This window comes from Sarcophilus harrisii, chromosome 1 (assembly GCF_902635505.1).
Source record: "Sarcophilus harrisii chromosome 1, mSarHar1.11, whole genome shotgun sequence".
Lineage (NCBI taxonomy): Eukaryota > Metazoa > Chordata > Mammalia > Dasyuromorphia > Dasyuridae > Sarcophilus > Sarcophilus harrisii.
Genome location: NC_045426.1, coordinates 59,796,763 through 59,821,467, shown reverse-complemented (window position 1 = coordinate 59,821,467; position 24,705 = coordinate 59,796,763). Strand labels below are relative to the sequence as shown.

At 37.3% G+C, this 24,705-nt stretch overlaps 1 protein-coding gene across 1 annotated transcript; it reads right to left on the bottom strand.

Moving 5' to 3' along the window:
• Nucleotides 1-3,817: 3,817 nt before the first annotated feature.
• On the bottom strand, nt 3,818-23,773 carry ISY1 (ISY1 splicing factor homolog). Its single transcript, XM_012543685.3, has 11 exons — nt 23,462-23,773; nt 19,863-19,885; nt 19,312-19,363; nt 18,160-18,225; nt 17,091-17,133; nt 15,378-15,490; nt 11,588-11,705; nt 9,956-10,078; nt 6,252-6,364; nt 5,375-5,461; nt 3,818-4,288 (listed from the first exon to the last, which is right to left on the bottom strand). Exons 1-11 carry the CDS (start codon nt 23,462-23,464, stop codon nt 4,181-4,183), a joined length of 849 nt encoding a protein of 282 aa, XP_012399139.1. The 5' UTR covers nt 23,465-23,773; the 3' UTR covers nt 3,818-4,180.
• Between the last annotated feature and the right edge of the window lie 932 nt (nt 23,774-24,705).

The following is a 24,705-nucleotide window of genomic DNA, read 5'->3' as shown; positions in this document are numbered from 1 at the left end:
TCCAAAATTATCCAAATATTCATGCAGCCATGAGAAATAGCATGGCCCTCTGGACTTCTAGGAAGTCTTCCCGGAAAGCCCAGTGGGGGTGTCCACATTAATAATAATAATAGATATAATAATATCATAATGTATAATTATCTATAACAATTATATAATAACTGATATATCATTATAATGTATAATTATGTATAACAATTATATAATAAGACACTATATATAATAAATGGGTTTTACACAGCCCCTAGAAAACTTCATGCTAATGACTGTGACGAGGCCCTCTAGAATTCGGGATGCTACTTTTGCAGTTAGGGCAGCACATGGACAGAGTGTCAGGCCTGGACTCAAAACTGCTCCTCTTCCTGAGTTCAGATCTGGTCTCAGACAATTGGTAGCTGTGTGATTGTTTGCCTCAGTTTACTAACCAGTAAAATGAACTGGAGAAAAAAAATGGCAACTATTCCAATATCTTTGTCAAGAAAATCCCAAATAAATTAGACTGGGACATGACTGAAATGATTGAACAACAAAAATTCCATGATGAGAACCACTTTTTTTTGGATCACCATTCTTACTATCAATATGGAGGCAATTCCCCGGATCTACAGCTTGCAGCCTAGTCTCAGACATGGAGAAACTAAGCCAAGATGTGTTCCTAACTCCAAAGCCAGCTCCGTCTGCTACAAACCTTCCTATTGAAGTAATATATTATTCAGGCGAAGTACTGTCCCTTGAGACAGCGAGATGCTGCCATAGTGCACAGGGGGCTGGGGCTGGAGTTTGGAAAACTCAGTTCAAATTTGATCTCAGACATTTACTAACTGTGTGACTCTAGGCCAGTCAGTGTGGGCCCTGGTTCCCTTATCTGTAAAATGAGCTGGAGAGGGAAATGGCAAACAACTCCTGGATTTTTGTTAAGAAAACCCCAAAAGGAGTCACCAAGAGTTAGGCAGAACTGAGCAGCAACACTGTCCCTTTTGTTGCTGATAGCAAGCAGAAAAACTTGAGGGAGAGAGAGTCTGAAATATACTTCAGGGGTCTGTAATCCACCAATGGAGGTACACCCCTCAAAAATGCTCATTTGTGCCCACCCTATGTAGCTATTGCCCGTGTCTACCATGCCGGGGGCAGGCCTTTTGGGATATCCTGCTTCTCTTGCACAATTCCTTGGTCAGCTTTGCGGTCCAGCCCATTCATGTCTATGCTGCATTTGTCCACTGCCCTTTGGGTGACCCTCAACTTGGATTCATCAGGAACAATGTCATTCTCACTTTGGCATATACTACAATCAGATTTATAATGTTTTTTTAAAGTTTTCTTTCTTTTATTTTTAACAACTTTTTCTCCAAATGGTCAAAAGAGTAAATTCTTTGATAAACCAGTTGGCAAGCTGGTCTGTCTCTTTTTTCACAATTAACAAGTTTGATTTGGTTTCTCATGCTTTGTACTGAGGACATATATGTTTTTAATCTCAAAAATCCAATACAAAAGTTTCTTTAGAAAAAATCCAGCTGAGGGATCTGACCAGTTCCCCCTCCTCAATAAATGAGTGCCTATATTATGTTTCACATGTTTAAAAACAGAATTGTCTCTCAGATTATAGTTTCAGCATTAATACACATGAGGGAAAGAATCAGAAAAGGATATAAAAATGATCATTTTAAAAAGGGCCTTTAGGCCCACTCCAGGTTATAGGAAAAGAATCAAGAGGAAGAAAAGGTCGAAACAGCTCCCTGCCCAGTTAACATGTCAGTAAGATGAAAATCTACTGTGAATAGATTTTTGTGTGTATCTCTATTCACTGGGTCACAAAAATTTTAAGCATGTGGTTTGGTCTTGAATTTAGGAACACTTTTTGTTCCTGATCCTTGAGGATTATGACCCCTGGAAGAGTACCCCTCCAGCAGGGAGGCTGTTGGTTTGTGCCCGCCTTGGGGAAGGATTATGAGCAGTTCACCCTCCACTCCAATGGTAAATATGAAGCAACATGAAATCTTCAAGAGGGGAAATCCAACATATAAGATTCCCTTCAGTCATCTACCCATGCTGGGATGAGGCAGTGAAATTCAGAGGACAACAAGGAAAGTCAGAGATCAACAGTCTCCATAAAACAGCTGATGTTGATGCATTCTGAGGTCTAAAATGTTTCACAATCAATCTCATTTAATTGTAGGAATATAGGGCTATCTAGGCCAACTCAATTGACCTCAGTTACCTCAGCTGTTGGGTTGTTGTGTAGATCAGATGAGAAAATAATTATAAAGTGTTTAGAACCCTGTGGGGCACATAACAGGTGCTACATAAATATTAATTACTATTGCACACATTTTCTTTAACTCACAGGATCATAGGGGCAGCTAGGTAATGCAGTGGAGCTTGGAGGACCTGAGCAGTCCTAGCACAAAGTGAGGAAAATGGTACAGATCAAGGCTACGGGCAGGGACCCTGGTGAGGAGAGAGCAGTTAGGTTTCTGGGGACATGCTCACCACTTAAAGGGTACAAGTAGCTATGAAAACAAGGTCAAATGTACCCTGCCCCAGCAGAAAGCCCATCTATCTACTGGCAGATGGGGCTTTCTAGGGAGCAAGCACCCCCCTCATTAAAGGGAACTCCTAAGGCCTTATGTGATAAGTGGGAGCTCAAGAGGGGGACAAAAGAATGGCTAAACGCTGATGTAACTCCAATTCCCCTTGTCCTCAATTCTGATTGCTTGTGACACAATCTTAACAATACAAAGTTTTCACATTAAATCATCTAATCCAAGTTGACTTCAAGTTCCATGTTAGTATATGAACCAGTCAGCCTGACAAGATCCTTTATTTGCTTTTCCAGGACCTGTTTTTAAGTGTGATTACATTTTGAATAAACTCAACATGGGGAAGGAACAAAACTCTGATCAAACACAAAAGCCGATGGCCATTCTGCCAAAATTAAAGAACACATCATACCTTTCTGTTAATAAGCTAAACATGGAAATATTTTGCATGACTTCACTCATGTAATCAATATCAAATCACTTGCCTTGGGGCCAGAAGAGAGAATTTGGAACTCAAAAAACTTTTAAAATGATTATTAAAATTCTTTTACACATAATTAGGAAATATTTAACAATATCTAAATATATTAACAAATATTTAAATGTATCAATTATAAGCAAGTTATTTTTTCTTTTTTTTTGGCTGAGGCAACTGGGGTTAAGTAAGTGTCTGAGACCAGATTTGAACTCAGGTCCTCCTGACTTCAGGGCTGATTCTCTATCCATTGCACCATCTAGCTGCCCCGGATTATTCTTTTTCTAACTGTATTTCAATAAGGAGGTTTACTGGGCAGTATCTGTTATGTCAAAGCAAAGTATTTCATTACATTTTAAAGAATTTTTCCTAGTTGAGAATTTGGGTTTAAAACTGAAGAATTGGAATTTACAATCGGTTGGATGAGAGAGCTAATAATATTCCCGGGTTTTATTTCATTTTAATTAAAACTGGTAAGAATTTATAAAACACTTGCCACAAAACAGATACTATGCTAAGTTCTGGACAAACGTGAACTAACCAATCCTCAAAGAACTTACGTTGTAATGGGGGAGAGAACATGTACACATGTTAAGTATATACAATATAGGAAATGAACACAGATAGCTTTAGAAGGAAGGGCACTAGCAATTGGGGGACAAGGCAGGGACAACGATAGGGAAATAATTCATGTAGAAAGTTGTACCTGGGTAGAATTTTGAAGGAAACTAGAGATTCTAAGAGACAAATGTAATGGAAAGACATGAAGGGAAGCAGGTGCAAAGATCAATCAAAACACAGCAAATGTTCTTTCCTACAAAAGTATTTAATAAAAATATCTCCACAGTGATTAGATATTACAAACTTTAAAAGCAAAATTGTTTTACAGTAATAATATAATACTTATACAAAATACATTGCTGAAATGTTCAGCACATGAACAACCCAACCAGGAACACTTAGGGACAGCATACCGAAACAGTTGCAGACCGTCTTTTGGATTTAAAAAATTGGATGTTTATGATTCAAGGATGGAACTAAAGGAAAAATATTAGTATTAAGCAATCCCGAAAGTTGTGACAGTTTGTATCTGTAAGTGAACAAAACTGGGTGGATGGTGATGTATTTGGAACCACTGACAAATTCCAGTTCAGGCAACACATAGATCCTAAAATCCCAGAAGCCTCTTTGCTTCCTCGCTCTGGGCCAGGAGAGTTTCACTGGCATACTTTTGTAGAAGTTCCATCTTCTTTCTTCGTACAAGAGCTTCCTCAATCTAAATACACAAATAATGAAGAGTCTCACTCTGTCCAATGAGCACCTCAAGCCTGTTCTACATAAGAAATTATTGCTAAAAGCTATGTCTACAAAAATCCAAACAATCAAGTGGAAATCTATATCAATGGTAAAACCCCCATTTATCATCCTTTTGCCTCAACCTTCTCCTCTGGTCTGCAAAACCTGGGGAGCTGCTAGGTGGCTCAGTGCACCAGCTCTGAAGTCAACAGGACCTTCGTTCAAATCCAGCCTCATACACTTAACATTTTCTAGCTATGTGACCTTGGGCAAAACACTTAACCCCAATTGCCTCAGCAAAAACACAAACAAACAAAAAAACAAAGAGGAACTGGAAGATCAATAAAATCTTTTCCAGCTCTGAAATTCTTTGATAAGAGCTAACATTTATGTAACAATTTAAGTTTGCAAAGTACTTTGAAAATAGCCTCTTATTTGATTCTCACAACCTCCCTGGGAGGTAGGTGCTGTTATTATCACCATTTTATTTTTATTTTTAGCTTTTTGCTGAGGCAATTGGGGTTAAGTGACTTGCCCAGGGTCACACAGCTAGGAATGTTAAGTGCCTGAGATCGGATTTGAACTCGGGTCCTCCTGACTTCAGGGCTGGGGCTCTCTCTGCTACACCACTGGGCTGCCCCTATTCTCACCATTTTAGAGGAGGTCAAAAGCTTACAGCGTCTGACCTGCACCCAAAGCTTTTTCCACTTCCTAACAAGATCACTCACTGTATCAAGCCGCTTGTCAGCATCATCGTTCAAAATAAAACATGTTCTGAAACAAGTTATTTTGTAAGGAATCGTTCAATGGGCACCAAAGCAAGAAAGAAAGGCCACTGGGAAGAAAGTATATAGAGATGCTATCATTACTTTTAGAAAGTAACTTATGATAAAGGGGGAGAAGTTGGGCCTTTGGAGCACTAAGGAAAGGAAAACAAAGGCTGATCTGTGTGCACTTGGGGAGATAAACTTGGCTCAAGGGATTTGGTGACAATGTTTTTAAAGAGAACTCTTCCCTCTGAGGCCATGTTCTAAGCCCTGCCAACCTGAGCGGGCCTGTTCCTTACCTCTTGCTGGGAAGGCACTGGGACGTGAGCGATAAACTTCTGCTGCCCTTCTTCTCCTTCTTTCTCCTTGGCACTCTCCTCATCAGACTAGAAAATGGAAAAGGGACTTCTTACCACTCCAAAGAATTTGTTTCAAATCTGTTAACTCCCACACAACTACCTCAAAGTACACAGTACTGATTACCTCCAATTATTGTCCCACCTTACAAGTATGAGACAGGCCAGAAAAAGGACACCCCTGTTTTTCAAATACTGAGCCTAGAACTCAAGAAGCCTGAGCTTGCTTGCTGTCAGGAACCATATTTCTTGATTCAGTCTGCTGTCTAGCAAGGAAACTATATTTCAGTTTTTCTGGGGCTTCTGCTGCTTCCCACTTTCTTCATATCAAATCAGCCAATGGGAAGAGGAAAAGGAATAAATGAGCTTGAGTCAGAGCAGAGGTTGGTTTCCTTGTTATATTCTCTGGCACTTACTGAATAGTCTGCTGATTCCAACCATTGTTGAATTTAGGTCTCTTTGCCTTCCATTTCTAACATATTGTACCCATCCTGTATAATATTCCCAAAAGGGTTTATATGATCTCACTGCCCATTGTTTGGAGAGTTTACTACTACTGTGGGCTGGGCCTCAGTTTCCCATGTATGAAATGAGAGAAAGGGCCTGATTTCCAAGGTTTTCCAACTTAAAATTCTGACTCATATCAATATCTTTGGTGATGGGCTGAGCTTGATTTAATGAAAAGGCTTCATGTCTGTATAGGTTCCAAATGTTTTCATGCAAAGGAAAAAAAATACAGTTCTTCTACAACCAACGGTAGTGACCCCAAGGGGACCAAACATTAACTGAAAGTGACCAGCTGCTTCCCTAGCCATGATACCTCATCATCATTTACGGCATAGATATTGATTTCTTCCTCCTCCTCTTCTTTGTCACCTCGTGCAAGCCGGGCTTCTCTCTCAGCTTTCCACTTTTCTACTGCTTCTGCTATGACTGATTTAACAAAGGAAGAACAAGTGTTATTCACTCCCCCTTCCAATCAAAGTTTATTCAAAATCAAAAGAATCCCTTCTGCAGTTGTGCTACTGAGTGGAGGAAAAGAGAAGTGTATGAATGACTTCCTGAGCTGATGCTGACTTTTGTTCTGAACTTCTACAAAAACATCACAAAGCAATTCCAGTCAAGATGCTCTATCCAGTTCAATGATTCAGTAACTATTAACTTGCTTGTGGGGAAAGTCATGAACAAATGTACAAGGAGGCACCTATCACTAAATGAACTGGCATTTTTTTCATGATCACTACTTACCTCTGATGCATGCATTACTACAGACTTTGAATATTTGCTGAATGAATGCAAAACTCTGTTTCTGTGACAATTCAAATGTTTGTTTCTAAGATAAAAATTTTTAAGATATGCTTTCAATTTTTTTCTCGATTTGCCCTTTTATATGACCAACTGACATATAAACAGGTCTGGAAGCTATGCAACTGATTACCTTTTTGTACTCTCAAAATAATCAAGTGTAGAACAAAAAAAGGGGCAGTCGCCACAAAGCTCAATTTCCTCTTCCCTTATCTCATTATAGGATCAAATTTTTTAGAGCTATAAAGGAAGGTCATCCAGTTTTTTCATTTTACATTTTACAGATGACCAAAATGAAGCCTAGAGATATCTGGTGGTTTGTTCGGATTGAATCTGGGATGCAAACCTAGACCCCATTTGATTCTTAATCCAAGGCTGCCAAGTGCATTTGGCAAAAATTACCAAATGAAATGAAGGGGTAGGTCCCAAGGGGCACAAAAAAGGAGATCTAAGTACTAGTGGGTCACCCCAGGTATCAGGGGTCAGAAAGAGTAGCCTGAGTGCCAGAAAGGGAGAGGTATTTGAAACAAGTAGTGGACATGGTAAAGAGATACAGCTCTGAAGGACCCAAGCACTCTGATTATTTCAGTGGCCAAGCCTAGCTCCAGAAACCCACAATGAGCCATGCTCCCAACCTTTTTACACAGAGGCAAAAGGAACCCAGCCAACAAGAGATCATTCCGCCCTCACCCTGACCCTCACATGCCACATGGCCTTGGGTAAGGGAGGCAGTGTTACAGTCCTTGTCTGTTCTTGGTCTCTTCCCTAGGTCCCCTCCAGTTCTAGGTCTGCATGAGTTTATGATTTAAGATTTGTTTAAAAACAATCAGGATGAACAAAGATCACTGTCAAGGGATCAACAATCATAATTTATGTTTATTCGTGCAACAAGTGCTAGGTGGGTGAAGCAGTAAGCATAACAAGCTGGGGAAGGACACCCAGGTATAGCCAGAGCATCCAGGTGTTAACATCAAATGTAAAGTGGGGAAGGGGGCTAAAAAAAAAAAAGGATAGAGACACAAGAATAATGAACAAATGGCATTCAAATAAAGAACCAATTTCAAGAAAAGATGCAAGCACAGGAAGGAATAGATCTACGCACAAAGAAATTTGCCCAAAACTCATGAGTAACTTGTTACATGAGGAAATTAGTGAAGTAATTGAACTGAGGGCAAAGCCACCATAAGAAACATGAACAGGGAGCACAGCTGAAGATGAAGTCCTGACCAAAGGTGGCAGTTCAGACAAGCAGTGACCATTCAATGGAGACTTTTACTATAGCTTCTTAAGAATCTGCAATCCTAAATGTATTTTAAGCTCACTAACCACTCTGTTGGGTGTAACCACTACAAATCCCCAGAGCTCTGACTGATCAGTGTGGGGGGAAATTCTCTAAAAAGATGAGGAACTCAAAATTTCCTTCACTCTCACCTTCTGGGAAAGGTTTCACCTCAATGTCAGGGGATCAGACTTGAGCCAGTTAAGACCCAGGGTCAGTCAACTATCCCTGATGGAGGCTGTGTGATTGAGCAAACTATATAATTTTTCTCTGACTGTCACTTCTGTCATTTAAAGAATGAGGATGATAGCTCACAGGACTTGTATTTTTTAAAATAATATATTTAAATTTAAATAATACAAATATTTAAATAACAAAAATTTAAATAAAATACTTTTTAAAAATAGTATTTTATTTTTCCAAATACATGCAAAGATAGTTTTCAACATTCACCTTTGTAAAACCTTGTCTTCCAAATTTTTCTTTCCTCCTCCCATCCCAAAATAGCAAGTAATCTGATATAAATTAAACATGAACAATTCTTCTAAATATATTTCCATATTCATATGCTGTGCAAAAAAAAAATCAGATCAAAAGGTTAAAAAACAGGAAAACGGAAAAAAAAAAAACAAACAACCAAATAAACAACCAAAAAAAAGGTGAAAATACTATGCTTCAATCCACATTCAGTCTCCATAGTTCTCTCCCTGGATGTGGATGACACTTTCCATCACAAGTCTATTGGAATTACTTTGAATCACCTTACTGCTGAAAAGAGCCAAAGATTTGTAGTAAAAGTCAGATTAAATGACGTAAAATCTATCAAGTGCTTAGCAGAGAACCTGGTATATAATAGGTACTTCATAAATGCTTATTCCAAAAGAAATGATGAAGTCTGAATGCAAATTGAAGCCTCCTTTTACAACTTTATTATTTTTATGTCTTTCAATCTGTATTTTCTTTGGCAATCCGACCACACATATAATCTATATAAAATTGCTTGCCTTCTCAAGGAGAAGGGGAGGGAAAGAAAAAGGGATAGAAAATGAAACTCAAAATCTAACAAAAAAAACACTATTAAAATGATTGTTTACACATAATTCTAAATATTTGTTCATGTAATTGAGAAAAAATGTTTATTTCCTTTCCCTGACATGTTTTTACAAATTTTTAAAAACTCTTATCACTATCAGTTATTAATATCATAGTCAGCTGTTATTAGAATTTTAATCATGGAGGCATCCATGGACTGCTATGATTTTAATAATGTATGGAAAATGCTTTTCAAGTTTAAAGTGTCATATAAATGGCAGTAAATATTATTAATATTTTTACAAAAAAATTTAAAAAAATATTTTGTTACAAATAAATATTTTATAACGTGTTTCCATTTAGAATAGAAACTCAGAGGCTATTTAATTGGGGAAGGGAAAAGCAGAACAAGTTGTGGTGCATGAGTGTGATGGAACATTATCATGTTATAAAAATGAGAGGGATGGTTTCAGAAAAATTTGGGAAGACCTATATAAATTGATGCATAGTAGAATCAGATCACTGTACACAATAAAAACTATTGGTAGAGATTCTGATCAAGACAATGATCCAAGACAATTCCAAAGAATCCATGATGAAAACTATCCATCTGCAGAAAACTAATCAGAACTGAATGTAGATTGAAACAGACTTTTTTCATTTACTTTACTTTTCTTGTTTGGAGTGATTTTTTTTTTGTTTTCACAACTCAGCTATATGGAAATGTATTTCACATATCTTCACCTATATATCTGACACCATACTGCTTACCTTTTCAATGGCTGGGGAAGAGGCTGGAGAGAGAAAACAGAACTCAAAATTTGTTAAAAATATTAATGTTAAAATAAAGTATTTTAAAAAAAGGAATAGAAAGAAGGATGTTGTTCACATGCTATCTATTTACTTACCTTTCTTTTCATGCTCTTGCTCTAAAGGTTCCAAAATGCCATCATCTTCATCTCGGTAACCATAGTATTCAGCATCAATAGCCTTCATGAGCTCAGCTCGAGTTTTCCTTGGAGGAGGAAGGGCTAAAAGAACCAATAGCCACGAAGTCACCTTGTTATGTACAAACAAAACTTTTAACTGGTAAGAAATATCAACATTTTGTTAACCCTAAATTTCTAGAATGCAATGTTACGTAAACTTCGTCTTACAGTTTCTGCCTTTTTAACTGATCCTTACATAAATTCAGATATATTTAGATGGATGCTACCTATCACAACTCGAGAACCCTAGTAGGTACTTAATCCATGCCTCCTGATTTAATCAGTTTAATCAATTTAATTAATTTAAACTGTTTAATCAAAGAAGATAATATAAAATGTGGTAGAAATCTCAAAATGTGACAAGTCCTTTAATCTTTCTGATATTAAGTTTCCTTATCTGACACAGGAAAATTTGGGTCAGATAATATTTAAGGTCCTTTCCAAATTTTAATCCTATGATTCCATATTATTATATAGAACTCAGTATTTACCAACAAACTAAGATTCACCACCACATTTTTCCGGATGTACTTGGTTTCTACAATAGCTTAATAAACATGCCAGCCCTCAAGTGTTCCTCTACGACTCAAGCATTGCAAAGAAAAGCCATGTTACCCCAAAAAAGTTCCCCAAAGCCATGCCAGTGAAGCGTATATTCAGATACCCAGACCATTTTACTAAAGCTGAAAAGACAAATTAGGAAGCTAAATTTGGAAAGTCTCAGCATTAAAGTTATTGAGTGATTCTCTCTTTCTCTTCTCTCCTCTCTCTTTTCTTCCCTCTCTACCTTCAATACTCTTTCTTTTTTTAAAATCAGAATTCATTAGTTCTTTATTAAGTTATTAATAGCTTTTTACCTTGTGAGTTCTTTGTTCTTAGATCTTAGATCATTGTGTTACTGAGAAGAGCTGAGTCAATCACATTTGGTCATCACACAATGTTGCTGATACTCTGTACAGTGTTTTCCAGATTCTGCCCATTTCATTTTGCATAAGTTTGTAGAAGACTTTTCTTTCTTTTTTTAAATTAAAGCTTTTTAATTACAAAGCATACGCATGGGTAATTTTTCCAACATTGACCCTTGCAAAACCTCAATACTCATGATTTGTAAAATTATAGCATTTTAAAGTCAGAATGGACCATGAGGTGAAAGACTTTGACCCCATTATTTTTAAGATGAAGAAACTGGGTACTCAGAGAGATGGAATGACATCCTTAAAGTCACAGGTGAATGAGCCAGACCTTAGGGCCTCTAAACTTAAACAAGACCTCAGGTCTGTCTTCTAAGTTCTATCCATTACATCAGACTGCCTTTTCAATTCACGTGAAAACAACTCTGTGTTAAGATTTACCTATGCTTTTCTCCCTTTGTTTTTAAACTCACATAATTGTGCAAACTGAAGTACAAAGTAAAGGAGTTAGATATATAATATGCTGAGAAGTTAAGAAACTCAGACACTATTCTAAGTCCTATACTCAAACTAAAGAATCCTAAATATCCAAACTCGAGTTATCAATGAAATTGTACAAAGTATGTATGAAGCTACTTACGTTCTTTTTCAAAAAGCTCTCTGACACCTGGTAGATCTTTAGCTGCTCCAAAATATTTGTAACCTCGATTTCCTGGAACCTCTTTTCCTTCATGGTCTAACATTTTAGGGCCAACTTTCTTATATTAAAAAAAGAAAAAAAAAAAAAAGAAAGAAAGAAAAGAAAGTCTTATTTTAAAAAGTTCTTTTCAAAGAAGGTTCTTTTGTCCTATCATTGATGAAGTTTTCAAAGAGATCATAACAGTTAAATTTATATGTTGACATGGCAAGGTAACAGAATATTCACCAAAATTCATAGACTGCAAGCTTGTGGACAAAAACTGTTTCTGCTTTTGTCTTTATAACCTAAGTACCCAACATGATACCTGTCACATCAAAAGTAATTAGGACATCTCCATTAAATTAAGGTACCAGAGATCCCTAAAAACAGTTGTGTGGTAATATTTATATACTACTATTTATTACTATTTATAAGGCCAGAGCAAATTCTTTTCTATCTACTCTCTCTCTCTTTCCTTTTTTTTTTTTTTGATGAAGCAATCAAAATCAGAGTTAAGTGACTTGCCTAGAGTCACACAGTAGTAAGTGTCAAATATTTGAATTCAAGTCCTCCTGATTCCAGAGCTAGTGCTCTAACCATGAAAAACCTAGCTAACTCTGTACCTACTCAAGGTAATGAATAGCTGATTTAAAAAAAAAACATTTGTTCAAGAGGTAACAAAATTTTTAAATGGCAAAATATTATGTGTTTCTTTTATCCCTATAAATTCCCTGGAACAAAATAACTGCAGATGAGGTTATAGGAAGAGAAAACTGAAAAGAAGACTTAAGCCATTTGAGAAGGAAATCCTAGGGAAACATGGAGAGTGATACAGAGAGAAAGTGAAGAAAATGTTGTAGGAGTCCAATATCTAGGCCAAAATCAAAGACAATTAAAGAACTATAAAAGGATAAAGGAGGATAAAATATTATTATGTAGTGAAACTTGGGTATAAGCTAGTTGATAAGGACAGGCCAGGTACATCAGAAAAGGTAAGAGAAGAATTACAAAACTAAGTGACAAAGTGGCCTGGTGAGGGAACAAATCAGTTGCAAACAGTTTTAACTTTAAAAAATAATAATGGGCTGTAAAAACTTCTAAGCAGGCATTCAGGAATAAGACATAAGCACCACAGGTAATTTTAAGAATCAAAGCTGAAGATCTTAACCAGTGCAGACTCCGTAGCATTTCCTCTTCTACCCAGCTGTGTGATCCTTTGGGATTGTGATTGTGGACTCATCTACATCCCAGAAAAAGTACAGGGTTAAGAAAAATGGCCTTCCACTTCTAGGATTGGTAAAGATTTCTAAAGGAAACAGAATCAATGCCTTAATGGAGAAAAAAAGAGTTCTGAGGTGAAATCTGACCAAAGACAAGATAGGGAACGAGAGGATAGTTTTCATAAAGAGGAAAGAGCTGGATATTCCAGAGAGAAAACTAGTAGCTCATCCTTTTAAAAATGCTAAAACAAAGCCAGCACTACCAGGTGAGACAGCATCCACTAGGAACAAGAGACAAAGACAAGAGTAGTAGTAATTGGTGATAATCTCCTACTCAAAGGGGGTTTTGTGCAGCTGCTAACAACAATTAAAGGTTTGTTATATTTCTGGGACATGTATCCAAGACATACTAATGAAACTTCCCAGACTTATCAAAACAGATGACAACTATTGAATCCTGGTGACTGATACTGGTACAAAGGATGGATCCAGAAGGAACTTTAAAAGTATTAAGTTTTGAACAAGAAATCAAAGGACACAGGTTGTTTTTTTTCCTCAGTTTTACCTACTGAAAGCAAGGCATACAGAAGGAAAAAAATTAAGTTGGAATGTGAATAACCATGGCTTAGTTGGCATTATCCAAAAATCAGATATAGTATTGTCACTGCTATAAGACAGGACTGACAAATCTGTGGTAATGCTAGTGAGAATGTATTTGCTAAGTGTTTTACCATCTATTTCAAAGGAACTTTAATTAAAAAGTATGGTGGAGGGAGAACATCATCTTTGTAAAGTACCCAAGTTAGACATTACACGGAGTAATTAAAAGGTAATAATAACACCTAAGATTCAACAAATTCATGGGAGGCAAATTATAAGAAGTCAGTAATAAAAGCCCATAGCCTCCTAAGTGTATACTCAAATTTTTTTTTTTCCACTTAATAGCCTTTTATTTACAGGTTATATGTATGGGTAACTTTACAGTATTGACAACTGCCAAACCTCTTGTTCCAATTTTTCCCCTCTTACCCCCTCCCCCAGATGGCAGGATTATACTCAAATTTTCAAAGCTTATACAACAAATAAGTTGAACTTGAGGACCCAATACAAAGCGGGCATATTTGACATTTTAAGTATCATAATGAGACTTGGTGTGGAGGAAGAGGAAGAAATGAAATCCATGACTGGTCTATGGCTTTGCATGGGTATAAAATTAACAGGGAGCTGGTGCCTAAGATCAGTTAAGAGATAGTTGTAAGAGAATGTCTAAATGCCCTTGATGAATTCAAATAATCTGACGCCAATGAAAGATGTCTTCTGGTCCTCAAAGCTGGCATTTTTGATTGCTGAATGATCATGGAAAACAGAAGTATCCTTAAGACTGGAGATTTCTTATAAATGAAAAAAGAATATTATTCTGCAAAGAACTTTCTATAAACTCAATGAGTTTGATTTTGATTCCTGAGAAAAATCTACAATGGACCACTGAAGGCCTAGATGGTAAATATCTATCTACAAAGGGAGGCTGTGATTACAAAGAGATGACAAACATTTATCAAGAACAGGTCAGGTCAGACTAACCTCATTTCCTTTTTTTTTAACAGGATTACTACTAAGCCAGAAGATGAGGAGAATTCCATTGATATAAATTTATTTATATTTTAGCATAACTTTTGATACCCAATAATATTCTCATGGAGAAAATAAAAGAGAAAGGCAAAAGATTTATTAGAAATAAAGAGAAAAACTCTTAAGATACCACTACATACCTGTCAGATTGGCTAAGACAGGAAAAGATAATGACGAACATTGAAGAGAATATGGGAAAACTGAGACACTGATACACTGTTGGTGGAAATCTATAGTAGAATACCCCAGGATCCATGCTTGGTCTTGTGTCAAAGACTCAGAAAAGGAACAGATGGTATGTTTGCCAAATTGCAGATGACACAAAGCTAGCCAATACTGAATGGCAGTGAGCACCCAAAATCTTGAGAAACTTTAACACTGGATTGAATCGAGTAAGATAAAATTCAAGAGAGATAAATATAAAGTTATTTGGATACAAAAAAAATAAGAAACAGGAGGCACGGATAGACAGCAGATACTGTGAAAAAGACCTGGGGATTTTAATGGATTGCAAACTCAACGAATCAGTAATTTCATACAGCTGATGCAACTGTAAAGCATCACTACTGGTTCATTCACCCAAGATGTCCACAGCTGTTTCCTTTAGAGCAATGAACTTCAGGTCCAAATTTAAGTCCTCTTGGCTCTTTGGGACAGGGTCCGATCCTCAAAACACCGAGCTTGGTAAATATCTTGATGAAACATGGAAGTCCATTATTTTTCTTAGGTTGGGTGAACTGAATGAATTTCAAGTGTTGAATGGAGACTTTTAAGAAAATATTACATTGAAAGGGGAATATATGCAATAATTTAAAAAGTTATTCTTTTCACCCTATTAGTGAAATTTCTTTATCCAAGAAATGCTTTTTCAACAAATTTAATTAAAGCTTCATTTAACTTACTCCATAATCAGGACCTCCCAGCTCCTTTATCCGAACCTCCCAGTGTCCTTTCTCTCTTAGCAGTTTATTAATTTCATCATTCAGATCTCGAATTCTGAATTCACCTAAACCAGCTGAAAATGAAAACATTAAGAATTTTAGTTCTATTTTAATTTTTTATAAAAAGTTTCATCCATTTAGGTCTTATTGAGAAGGAAAAAACACCTCTTATCTCAAATCTACAATCTCAAGAACTTTTTCTAATGTTGCCTCATCTTTAGTTCTATCAATCATCAGAATTAAATCACTGCAGTAAACACTGGGGGAATCTTCCAAAGGAAAGAATGTGTATAAAACACACTGCTGCTCACTTGACAAGTAGGGAAAGGTGATTCATTTTCAAGAAACCTTACAGAGAATTAATATCTATGTTGTCCCTAAAGTTAGAGCCATTAATAGATCAAGTCTATGGAGGATCCTACTATATATATTACAATGTTCTGCCATAATGCAACTTCCTGAAATTTCACCATAAAAAATGCATGGCTTTCTGTTCTTTTCTAACATTTTGGTAGAGCAAAGGTGGGTAACACACTGAATCACCCTTGGTGGGACTGATCCAGTTTCTAGCAGTAAGTACATGATTAAGGGAGAGGCTCTTATCTTGCTGTAGTCCTGGTTATTAGGACACTATATGACCTGAAGTTGCAAGAAACATTTAGCAAGCAATGAAAAGACAACATTCATTCCTCCATGAGCAAACATCTCCTCTGCTAACAAAATCCAAATAGGAGGAAACTTGTACATTGATTTGAAAAGGCTAATAAAACTACCTTATCTAATACTTAAGAAACATGTGAAAACACAACGTTGTATCATTAACTCCATTAAACAGGTTAAATAGGAAACACCTAAACCTGCAAGATGAGGAACATTATAGTAATCAAGTGATTTTATTTTTCAAAATAAGCTCATATGAGACACAAGGATATTCTGTTGGCAATTTGTTCCCAAATCTCCTATAATACAAACTGAATTTGATTCAAACTGAGTTTGCTTTTCTTTGTGACCCCAGCATTTACCCCATGCTTATTGACTGATTCTCCTCTCAGAACCAAAGAAGATACATATTCCCCAGCTGAATTGTTCCCACTATCTTTTCCCATAACCTCTACTCTGGGTTTATTCACCCATTTATATAAACCCCAGTATATCCACAATGTGAACCCAACTGTGAGGAATGGTGAATAAAACCCATTAACTTATACTTTTTTTTTTTTCCTTTTCAGCCATTTTATTGTTCTTTGTGAATATCCCCAGGATCAGTATTATTTCTTTTTTTTTTTTTAAATAACTTTTTATTGACAATACATATGCGTGGGTAATTTTTTACAACATTATCCCTAGCACTCACTTCTGTTCTGACTTTTCCCTTCCCTAGATGGCAGGCAGTCTTATACATGTTAAATATGTTATAGTATATCTTAGATACAATAGATGTGTGCAGAACTGAACAGTTCTCTTGTTGAACAGGAAAAATTGGAATCAGAAGGTAAAAATAACCTGGGAAGAACATTAACTTATATTTAAGAATCACATCTTATCCCACCCTATAATGCAAGCTTCCCTGAAGGTAGGTACTATTTTGTTTTTCACCTTTGCATTTCCTATGTTTATTACAACCTTTTGACAGTCTAACTGAATATGCTAAATTAAGAATAAAATCTTCCTTACCATTTTGAATTTGTGCCACTTTTTTTGAAATCTCCCCAATAATCTGCAACAAACAAAAATATTTTTGCATAGTTCTGAAACTTTCTGTAAAAAATAAATGTTGATTTTTAAAAAATTATTATTCAAGAAGCCAAAAATAATGACACAGTTCTAGGATACTACTAGGAAAGATAACTTTATATGGATAACAGAAGACTTAAAAAATAAAAAAAGCTTTTGCTAAATGCATCTTTAAGTTTTCATAAAGACTGAGAAAATTAATTAAATCACTTTCCCTCAAATTGGAAAATGCAGGCTTTCCTTCAAATTGTGACAATTTTTGGATCACTTTTTGCAATGGCTAAATTATGATTTTTTTTAAAAAAATCACTACCTAGAATGGAAAATTACTCTTGTAATGAAATATAAACAATACTTTCAGGATTTCATTGGTATGGCTATGCATCCTTCCAGTGAGAAGTATTTCTACTTCTCAGTGCCTCAGTCTAGCAGAAGATTTACATGACTTGCTACTACTTATAGATTAGATAGACAGATAAGTAAGTAAGTAAATAAATAAATAAATCATCCAGCTGGTAAGTCAGCCTTCTACTGATGAGTTTTCTTTAAATTCAGTTAGGTTAATTAATGAACAACAGATAGTTTGCTACTGGGCCAATGTGCAGTGCTTCCAAGTTATGAGGATCAGTTAAAATGTGTGTTCCAGAAGACACAACCTTTTAGAACTCAGGATCACTTCAATACTATAGGACAATAGTGGAGTAAGACATTAGGAGAGGAAAATAGTGAAAAGAATAGTATATAATAAGACCACAGAGCTGAATAAAAACAAAAGTTTCTCATCAACTTTTCTAGGTCTTAGTTTTCTCATCTGTAAAATAAGGGGTGCTTTCCTTTTCCCATAGGTAATGAAACTTATGATGGTTGGCAATATCCATATGCCACTAAAATGATATCATTGAGATACTAAAGTGAATTTACTAGCACATATCATGACATCCACATTCTTTTTTGGTAGAACTATTAGCTGCTGAATTATGTGGCAAATACTCTTCTATACCAAACATACCTGTCGTCGCCATTTCTCAGCTTTAGGTAGCTCATTACATTCAGAGGCAAGAAAAGGTCTTCGTTCCTGAATGAAAGGGAAAATATGGATGTTGAAGTTGCATTTTTTTCTAAAACTCACATGATCTAAATAATTGGCTATAATTGTAGGAGCCTCCACCTTTGACAACCCCAAACCTACTTTTGAATTAAAACAAAAGTTCTCTATCCTCAACCTGCCTTACTGACTTTATTTCATTTTTTTTTAATTTATTTTTTTTATTTAATAGCCTTTTATTTACAGGATATATGCATGGGTAACTTTACAGCATTAACAATTGCCAAACCTCTTGTTCCAATTTTTCACCTCTTACCCCCCCACCCCCTCCCCTAGATGGCAGGATGACCGGTAGATGTTAAATACATTAAAATATAAATTAGATACACAATAAGTATACATGACCAAAACGTTATTTTGCTGTACAAAAAGAATCAGACTCTGAAATATTGTACAATTAGCTTGTGAAGGAAGTCAAAAATGCAGGTGTGCATAAATATAGGGATTGGGAATTCAATGTAATGGTTTTTAGTCATCTCCCAGAGTTCTTTTTCTGGGCATAGCTGGTTCAGTTCATTACTGCTCCATTGGAAATGATTTGGTTGATCTCGTTGCTGAGGATGGCCTGGTCCATCAGAACTAGTCATCATATAGTATTGTTGTTGAAGTATATAATGATCTCCTGGTCCTGCTCATTTCACTCAGCAACTGACTTTATTTCAGATACATCTGCCCTAGGTACATTGGCTTATGTTTCTGAGCCTTTTCTCTTTCTTTTGCCCAATTTCCCACTAGCCATCACTGGAGTAAGGAGGGATATCTAAGGATTTCTTTTAAAATATATTTTGGTTGAAGGCACCATGGCCATCTCTTACCACCCATCAGAGACAGAATGGATCTCATTTTTTATTCTTAACTAGCTCTTTAGTTACAGATAGTATCAATAACTGGAATTCAAATATGAGGACTCATAGGACCTTCAAATGTTATGAATATAATAGAGACCACATGGAATTCTGGGGCAGTGAATGTCTAACATGTAACCAAGAGAGAAGACTTACAGAAATTTATCTGTGAGACATTGGAATTCAATAAATAAAAATAATGTAAACCAACCTTAACTTTCCCTTCTTCAAGTTGAGCTTGGCGAAATCTCGCTAAGGCCGTCCTAAAATTGGAAGAAGAAATTCAATGAGTTTACTTTCAAAGATTTCTCTGTATGCTAACCAACTGTGAATCAAATGGATAATCTTAACTTGGCATCAAAGTTTAAACTACTCATGGACATAATGACTAAAAAAACACATAGTTTCTAAGGAATGGCAAGAAGCGTAGGTGTGGGTCATCCCATGCTGTCAGGAATCCCATGTTTACTAGTCCTTGGACAACCATAACTACAGATACTAGTATCTTTATTTTAAGGGTCACAAACTACACAACTAAGAGTTACTATAAGGAACAGGGAGAACTATGTAGCCATTACTGGGTTTATATCTTTCTATTTCTGGTAATATGAATAATCTTGAATAACTTGATCTTGAATAGAAACCCAGCACTTTCATTCTCTATAAATGTTTATAGAGGTTTATAAAGATATTGATTCTCAACGCTCTCATAATGTAAAGTCTCAGAAGGATATTTTAACTTAGAAAAAAGTTGGTACTTACATGGCCTTTTCTGCATTTCGAGCCTATGGAAAGAAGAAAAATTGTCCATATTTATTTAATATATTGCTTAGTTGAGTGCAGCTTTACATAATACAAGGGTGCACAAATACAAACAGAAAATAGGGCCCATTAAACTTGTGAATCAAAATGGTAAGGTAACAAAATTCAGGAATTACTTTCCTCGACCATCCATTTCCTTGACCACTACACTGAACATTGATAAAAAGGAATTCTTAAATAAGGGACTTAGAATTATTATAAAAGAAAAATAGGAGCATGGTATTCAAATAGTTTGTAATTTAATACTGTATTTTATTCCTCAAACATAAGTTTTCCAAAGGGTAATCAAAGCACTATAGACAATGAATATATAGAACTATCCAGTTCTAACAACAGTGGAGTGGGCTATCTAGTAAGAAATTCATGCTGCTTCTTCTTTTGGATCTTCTCCCTTGTGTTTGTAAATCTTACATGCTACCACCTCTAGTCTACACTCTGAATTTCTGTATATATATATATATATATACAAAGCTTAACATTTAAATTTAACTAGAATTATTTTGTTTTAAAACTTTGTTTCTCCAACAAGACTGTAAATTCCTTGAGAAAAAGTCATTCAGTAAGTCTAATTATGCAGTGTCACAAAGATCTGTATCTTTTTTTTTTCCTACTTCAATAATGGGGGAATTGGGAGAAAGAGAAAATTCATTTTTGTTAAATGAATTTAAAAAAATCTTAATTTTAGAAATTATCAACTAGATAGATATAGATATAGACAAATATCTCATATCTATTTATTTGATAATTGTGTATATCCTGAATACTAAACCTTTATCAGAGAAGTTTGAAACAAAGATCTTTTTTTCCCCCATTTGACTGTTTCCCTTCTTATCCTAGATATAAAAATTTTGTCTGAAAAGCTTTTCAATTTCTATAATCAGTCATCTCTTTTCTCTTTTTTAAATGTCTCTATCCCTGGTTTGGTTAAGAATAGATCTCCTTAAGCTATAATAAAATGAATTTAAAAAAAAAAAAAAAAAAAGAAAGAATAGATTTCCTTCCCATGGTTGTGGGAAGTATGTTATCTGCTTCTAATTTTTTTTAGAGGATGATCTCTAATATTAAGGTCTAATATCCATTTAGAATGTATTATAAAATATGGTGTATGGTGTTGGTTGGTTCATCACATGATGATATCATCCCATATATCTCCTTCCCTTTGTGCTAACACTCCCTGAGAAGGCCATCTAATAAAATGGGTACCTCCATCTCCTTTCTTCTTTACTCCCTTCTCTATTTCCTATCATATCATTCAAACAAAATTGCTGCCTCCAAAGTTACTAGTGCTCTTTTAATTATCAAATCTACTGGCCTTTTCTCAGTTCTCATCCTTGACTTCTCTGCAAGCGTGTCAGTCTCCTTCATACTCTCTTCTCTAGGTTTTAGGACATCACTCTATTGTTTCTCCAATACTTATGTGAACAATTACTTCTCAGTCTCCTTTGTTGATCTTTTGCCAGATGATGCCCACTAACTGTGGGTGTCTTCCAAGACTAACTTTTTCCTCTCTTTACTATTTTGCTTGGATTTAATTATCATTTCTAGGATGATGAGTCACAAATCAATTTAATCAGCCCTAACTTCTCTTTGGATCTCTAGTCTCCATTTAGCCGCTGGACATCTCAAACTGGGTTTTAAACTCAGACATATTCAGCTCAACATGTACAAATCAAACTCATTCTCATTCCTTCACACTCTATCCCTTCCAAACTTCCCAATGACTGTAAAGACGACCACCATCTTCTCAGGCCCCAGGCGGGCAACTCCAGGTATTATCTATGACTCCTCATTCTCTCGTTCCCCATATCCAATCTACTGCCAAGTCCTGCCAATTCTCCCGCCTCTAATACACAGCCCCTCTCTCCTGACACTGCTACCATGCTACCATCATATCTAGACCGCCTATCATAAATCCCCCCCCATCAAGTTCATCCTCCACCAAGCTGTCAAACCCATTTTCCTAAAACACAGACCTGAACATATTACTTTCCCCCCACCCAATTCAATAAAATCCAGCGGTTCACCCTTCCACCTCCAGAAGCAAATGTAAAATTCTATTTGGCAATCAAAGGCCCTTAAACTAAGCCAAAGGCACTTCCTCTCCTCCCTGAAGGCTCAACTCTTCCTCTGCTTTTTTTTATACCTTACTCACCCCCACATAATATGCAATCTAGAGACACCGATTCTTTGCTCTTCCTCTAACAAGATGCTCCATCTCCCAACTCCAGACCTTCTCCTCCCTATCTCTGAGTTAATGTGATTTTCTTCAAGACCCAGAAAACGCTACTTGCACAAGATGCCTTTTCAGATTCCCCTTAATGGTAGTCCTGTCCTTCTGCTGATTATCTCAACTATCCTGCATTGTTCCCAACTGACTGCACGTTTTCTCCGTTAGACTGTGAGCTCCTGGAAAGCAAGCAGGGAGCCTTCTTTCATTTCTTTTTTATTTTTTATTTTTTTGGGGGGAGAAGGGAAAGGAAGGCCTTTATCTCAGTGCCTGGAACATTAATATATGTACATTTTTATTTTTAAATTACCATTTTAAAAATACTTTAAAAAACACTTTACTAGACGCTTGGTGACTGCTGTGTATCCAGGAAGAGGCAGTGAAAAGATGCTGGTTTTGGAGAGGGTGCGGATTCAAATTTCAGTTCTATTCCTACCTGCGCGCACTCGGGCACATCATTTACTCTTTCTAGCCTTGTTTCTTCATCTATAAAATGAGAGGGTGCCCTCTGAGGCCCCCACTTCTGCTCCACCTCGGTAAATGGGACTGTTAGCGCCTACCTCTGTGTATTGTCCCGGGCAGAATATTATCAGCTAGTTGATTCGGCTAAATAAGCGCTCTGTGCTAGATTAAGAACGCGGCTATCATTCATTTTTATTTTTTAGGGCACAACATTTTCAATACGTTTTTTCTGGATTAACTATAACTGTACACGGCAGACCAAGTGACAAGAGCTTGCTCAAGCTTCAAGGGGCATTTAAAAAAAAAAAAGGGCTGTGAAAACTCCTGTTTTGGACAGACCCCTGTGCATGAGCCCTTTCGTTAGGCAGGATTAGCATCATCCCGTTCTACAGCTTGGCTGGATTCAAGCCCAAGGCTCCGCCTCCAGCGCCGGCTCCTCGCCCACTTCGCGAGGGATAAGGGGGCGGGGTTTCATCCCGCACGCTGACTGACGGAGGAAGCTCCGTGGGAAGCGAGAGCCCGGCCCTTTTCCAGCAGGCGCCGCTTGACGGGAGAGGAGGCGGAGGCTGGCCCGGGGAAGCAGGAGTCGCACCCGAGCTGGGAGGGCTGCCTTCTGCTACTGACTAACCGCTACTGACACCCGCCAGGCGCTCTATAAGTGCCGACGGACCTCGCCCGCTATCCATCCGTCAGCCAATCGGCATTAATTAGGCGCCTTCTGTGGGCCAGGGACAGGACGAAGCCCCGGAGAAAAAGGACGATGCCCTCACAAACGAGGGCTTTTCTGACAGCGACCTCTCCTCACACGCTCCACTTTCTGGCTTCCACTTCCCCGGGGCCCCGCACTCACCATGGCGCTGGCGCTTGTCCCGGGGCCGCCTCGGCCCCCGACGCTTCGATCCCGCCGGAAGTGGAGGCTCCTCCAAACCCCCGCCTCCCACCGGAGCCAAGTAATTCAGCGACGCCCCGCTACCGGTTGACCCGGAAAAAAAAAGAGAGGAAGAACAGGAAGTGAAAGGAGACTCAAAGTTAGGAGGGAAGCTTGGACCTGAACGCCTGCGCACTGGGAGCACCGGGAGAACGAGGCCCACCGCGCTTGCGCAATTCATCGGCTTCGGAGGAGTGTCGTGGAAGAGAGCGGGTCTTCCGGCCTTGTTTTGCTCCTGCGCAGTAAGACGTTAGTCGTTGGGAGAGCCTGCCCCTTACGCAGCGTGACGCGTGACGTCAGAGAGGACTGGCGGCGGGGTGGAAGCTGGGTCTTTTCCTTAAGCGTCGCTTACTTGGTCTCCGATCTCCAACCTTCTTTGTCTTTTATCCCGGTTCCTTCTTAATACGGATGGAATCTTATCTTGGCCGATTTGGTCAATTAGTCTATTTCGTTTATTAAACATGTATTAAATCTAGTACAGAGCCCTTACACACAGTAGGCACTTTAATAAACATGTATTAAAGCGCCTACTGTGTGCGAGTAGGTGCTTTGATAAGCATGTATTAAAGCGCCTACTGTGTGCGAGTAGGCGCTTTGGTAAGCATGTATTAAAGCGCCTACTGTGTGCGAGTAGGCGCTTTGGTAAGCATGTATTAAAGCGCCTACTGTGTGCGAGTAGGCGCTTTGATAAACATGTATTAAAGCGCCTACTGTGTGTAAGGGCTCTGTACTAGATTTAAAATGCTCTCCTTGCCTTCAAGGAGCGTACATTCTGGAGGCCACTAAGTACAAACATTGGCTCTATAGTCCTCGAGATGTGGGTTCAAATCTTACCTTTTTAAAAAATAATAACTTTATTTTCAAAATACTTGCAAAGGTAGTTTTTAATATTCATCCTTGCAAAACCTTGTGTTCCAAATTTTTCTCTCACCTTTCCCCTCTCCCCCCTTTCCCATCTTCCCCTCCCCCTAAACAGCAAGTAATCCAATATATGTTATATATGTACAATTCTTCTATACATATTTCCACAATTATGCCGCACAAGAAAAATCAGAAAAGGAAGAAAATAAGAAAAAAGCAAGCAACAACAGAAAGAGTGAAAATACTATGTTGTTGTGATCCACACTCAGTTCCCACAGTCCTTTCTATGGGTATAGATGGTTCTC